This window comes from Fukomys damarensis, unplaced genomic scaffold (assembly GCF_012274545.1).
Source record: "Fukomys damarensis isolate Sample0158 unplaced genomic scaffold, DMR_v1.0_HiC HiC_scaffold_36, whole genome shotgun sequence".
NCBI lineage: Eukaryota > Metazoa > Chordata > Mammalia > Rodentia > Bathyergidae > Fukomys > Fukomys damarensis.
Window position 1 is genome coordinate 10693821 of NW_022900948.1, and position 3951 is coordinate 10697771.

At 40.0% G+C, this 3951-nt stretch overlaps 1 protein-coding gene across 2 annotated transcripts in view; it reads right to left on the reverse strand.

The window, feature by feature from the left end:
- Ddx58 (DExD/H-box helicase 58) overlaps nt 1-3951 on the reverse strand; it is a 59744-nt gene that overhangs the window by 35210 nt on the left and 20583 nt on the right. For both annotated transcript variants that reach the window (XM_033759053.1, XM_033759052.1), the window contains exons 9-10: nt 3257-3419; nt 2683-2787 (exon numbers count right to left, since the gene is read on the reverse strand). In XM_033759053.1, coding sequence (XP_033614944.1) covers nt 2683-2787; nt 3257-3419 — 268 coding nt within the window. The remainder of the gene's footprint in view (nt 1-2682; nt 2788-3256; nt 3420-3951) is intronic.

The following is a 3951-nucleotide window of genomic DNA, read 5'->3' on the forward strand; positions in this document are numbered from 1 at the left end:
TTTTTTTTTTTTTTTTTTTTTTTTTTTGTACCAGGGATTGAACTCAGGACCTTGCACCTGCAAGGCAGGTGTGGTGTCACTGAGTTAAATCCCTCGCCTAACCATTCATTTTTAATAAGAGGAAAAAGGAGGGTACCCAAACAAGGAGCACTGACATGCTTCTTTTGCAGCTCCAGTGACAAACAATGTAGTTAGGAATAATAAGATGAACTATAAAGTATGTATTGAACTTGAGCATGTGTAAAAATACTGTAAACAACTAAGAAATGAACAATTGACAGTATTTTTGGCCTGGCATAAAGGTAAAGGCAGAGTACCTGAAATGACATGAATAATAAAGTAGAAATTCATGTGACTCTATCACCATCCCTCCGTCCCCCTGCAACTTTACCAAAATCATATTATTCCTGGATGATATGACAACCTCCTAATTGGTTTCCCTATCTCTTACCTATTTATTTAATTCATTTCCCACCTGGCAGGGGAGGAACCTCTAAAATTGCAGATGAGAAACTATGCTATCCCACTACCTAAAAGCTTTAGTGGATTTCTCTGGCCAAAACCCTGCCATGGTGCTATGGTTTAAGTGTCTTCCAAAAAGCTCATGCGTTGAAAACTGGTCTCAATTGTGGTGACATTAAGAGATGGTAGGACCTTTAATAAACGGAGCCCATTTATTATAAAGTTATTAGGTCAGTGGGGGGCACTGGCCTTGGAAAGAATTAATGTAATTCTCATATAATCACAGTTAGTTCCTGAGAAAGTACTGTAAAAGAATAAGCCCATCCCTGAATCTCTCTCTGGCTTTCAGTCTGAAAAAAAGGTTCCCTCCTTTCTCACGTGCTCCCTCAGTGAAGCCACTATGAGGCCTTCCCCAAAGCCTAAGACATGCTGTTTGAACCTTCAGGCTCACAAACTGTGAGCTAAATAAACTTCTTTTCTTTATGAGTTACCCAGTCCCAGGTATTTGATTATGGGAACAAAAAAACAAAAACAAATACATTCATTCAGGAAGGTGGACAGGATCTATCTGTGATCTGGCCTCTGCTTACTTCTAATTCTTGTCTAGCCACTCGTTTTCCTATATTTTATAAGACTAATGAAATTCCCCATATTCTCCCTAGTCTCCTGGCTTTTGCACATATAGTACATCCCTTTGCCTGAAACAAACCTCATCACCACCACTCATTCACCCTAAGATGCTTCATTATTATTATTTAGTTATTGTGGCTTTAAAATTAACTGGAATGTCTCAAGGTCCACACCAAATTCCCAACATCTAGCACATTGTCTAGCACTGACTGACTGAACGAATGAAAAAATGTCTGAGGATTTGCTAAATAAAAGAACTCACCTCTTCCCTCCTCTCACTCCCACTCAAACCCAGTGAGCCACTCAATCTTACCACTCTCAGTTGTCAGCACCTTTCATACACCTTCTGCCTTCTCCGACTAATCTCTATGGTCTTTGTGTTGCCCTGTTTCTTAACTGGTATCCTTACGTAGCGCATCACTAATCTAAAATCTTTGCTTGCTTCCCACTACTTGTAGAATAAAATTCAAACCCGGGCTGGCCAACCAAGCCCTTCCTGGCAGCCCCAGCCCCAACCCCTTGTTTTCCATTTTTCCACAACTCACATGATTACCAAGAAATGCTTGCAGCTCCTAAAATTCACTGTATTCTCTCTTCGCTCTATGCCTGCTGTACTTGCTACCTTACTTAATTATCTCCTCAAATTGGTCAACTTCCTCAAGAATGTCTTAGGTATCAGCTCCTCAAGGGTGCTTTCCCTGAAACTTAACCCATGACAGAGTTCCCATGTGCCCCCACAGTGCCTAGTATGTAACTTCCCAGCCACACAGCAACTCTTTGCATTGGATCCCCATCATTTGACTGTGAGTTTCCTGAGGGCAGGGACTATGTTTTCAATCTCAGTATTTTCATTGCTTACCTCAGTACATGGTGCTACAAATATTTTGAGGTTTTTTATTTTGTTTTGTTTTGACTTTTTTCTTTCCCTGGTACCAGGGATTGAACTCAGGACTTTGCACTTGCAAGGCAGGCATGGTTCTACTGAGCTAAATCTCTGGCCCTAATTTTGTTTTTTAAGGCAGGGTCTCACTATGTAGTTGAGACTGACCTGGAGCTCACTGTGTAGCCCAGGTTGGTCTTGAATTCAGAGCAATCCTCCTGCCTCAGCCTCCCGAGCGCTGGGATTATAGGCATGCGCCACCATACCCGGCTGGCCCTAATATTTTGTGAAGGAAAGAACAAATTAAGTCATAGGCTAGGACTTGATGACAATGTGAGGAAGTTTCAAAAGAAGAAAGAATCAAAGATTATCCCTAGGTTTGAATCTAAGCCAGCAGAAGGATGGATATTTCAATTCATAGCAATAAGTGAAGATGGAAAGCTAACATGGGAAGTCAAACACATAATAAATTGATACTTTTATGGTATTTTTCAGGTATGCAGATCCAGATGGATTTACTTTGGATTTTGAAAGGAAAAAAGGCAAAAGAATCCAGGAGGACTCAAGGGGCTCCTGAAAAACCTGTAATCAAAAACTTCATATCTGGATATGGTTTGAACTCAAAGAAAGTGAACAATATGTGACTATTCTCAAGAGGACAAGATACAAAATATGAGCTTTATCTCACTAAGAGTTACAGCAGAACTCACCAAGTTCTTCAGAGATATTCTTTGCCAGATACTCTGTCTCCTTCATCAGCTGAGAAATAATCGATTTAAATATGTTGGTGGTCCGTGGTTCCACTTTCCTGGAAACTAGAGCCATCAAAGGAAATTGAGGTCTTTTGGGGGGAAGACAGATCATCGCTCAGCATAGATATCTCTAAACTCTACTCTGCCTTTGTTTCTTCCTCTGGAAAACCAGAGGTCCTATGCTCATTAGCATGGTCTAAATAATACAACAAATGCTTTAAAAACTTGCAATAACTCCCAAATGATTACTACACTGATAACATTTGTCTTTCATGGCCCAGCTTCTCATTCTGGCTTTCTTGTTACCTCTAGCAGAGGTGGAGGAATATTTGCTCCTTATAGGTCAGCTCACCCCAAAAGAGCTCAATTAAGGAAAAAAAAAATAGCAATGTGACTATCTCCTAAATTTGGGCTTGAGTATTTTCTATTAAACAAAGGGTCAGTGTTCAAGAGTTCATCAAAAGAGCACTGAACTAGGTAGGGTTAGCAGAGAATATAAGACCCAAAGTTTTGTTCTTGGGTACCCACTTACTTTTCTGGGGCTTATAAACAACTTGCTCCAGTTCCTCCAAGTTTTCTTTAACTGTTGCTATTACTAATGTATCAAGAGAAGCACACAGTTTGCAAATGTAGGCTATGGCTTCCTCTGTGTTTTTAGCATCTCCAACACCAACTGATGCAGTCAGCCCAATGACCTGTAAAGAGTATTCTGACATTAATATTTTTCCAACATTCTCTATGACACTGCAATAAGAAAGGTCCATTAAGCAAACACTAAATAAATGCAGAAGTCATAACACATTAACTGAAAACTAATCAGCACAGAACCTGAGACAGGAGAACTTTCAAGGCAGGGCTTCTCTTTTCTATACCTCTGTGTTCACCATGATATAGTGAATATCGTACTGAAAAGGAAAAGGACTGAAATTCCAATCTTGGCCCTGTCACACAACTAAGATGTACTTGGACAAGTAGCTTCAACTTTTTGTTAATGTGGGAAACAAAATCTGTTTAAAATGGTAGTAGTGTAATGAGATAACTGACATTGTGAAATGGGAAAAAGGCTAAAGGTGTGGGGAAAGTGGGAAAGGCAGGGGAAAGGTAATAAAGGAAAAGAAAAAAATATGAGAAAATGAAAAAATGGAAATAAAGTGTTTGTTAATAGGGAGGGGAGGAGGGGGTGAAGGGAGGACAGGGACAAGGGGAAAAAATGAGAGCCAAGACCTG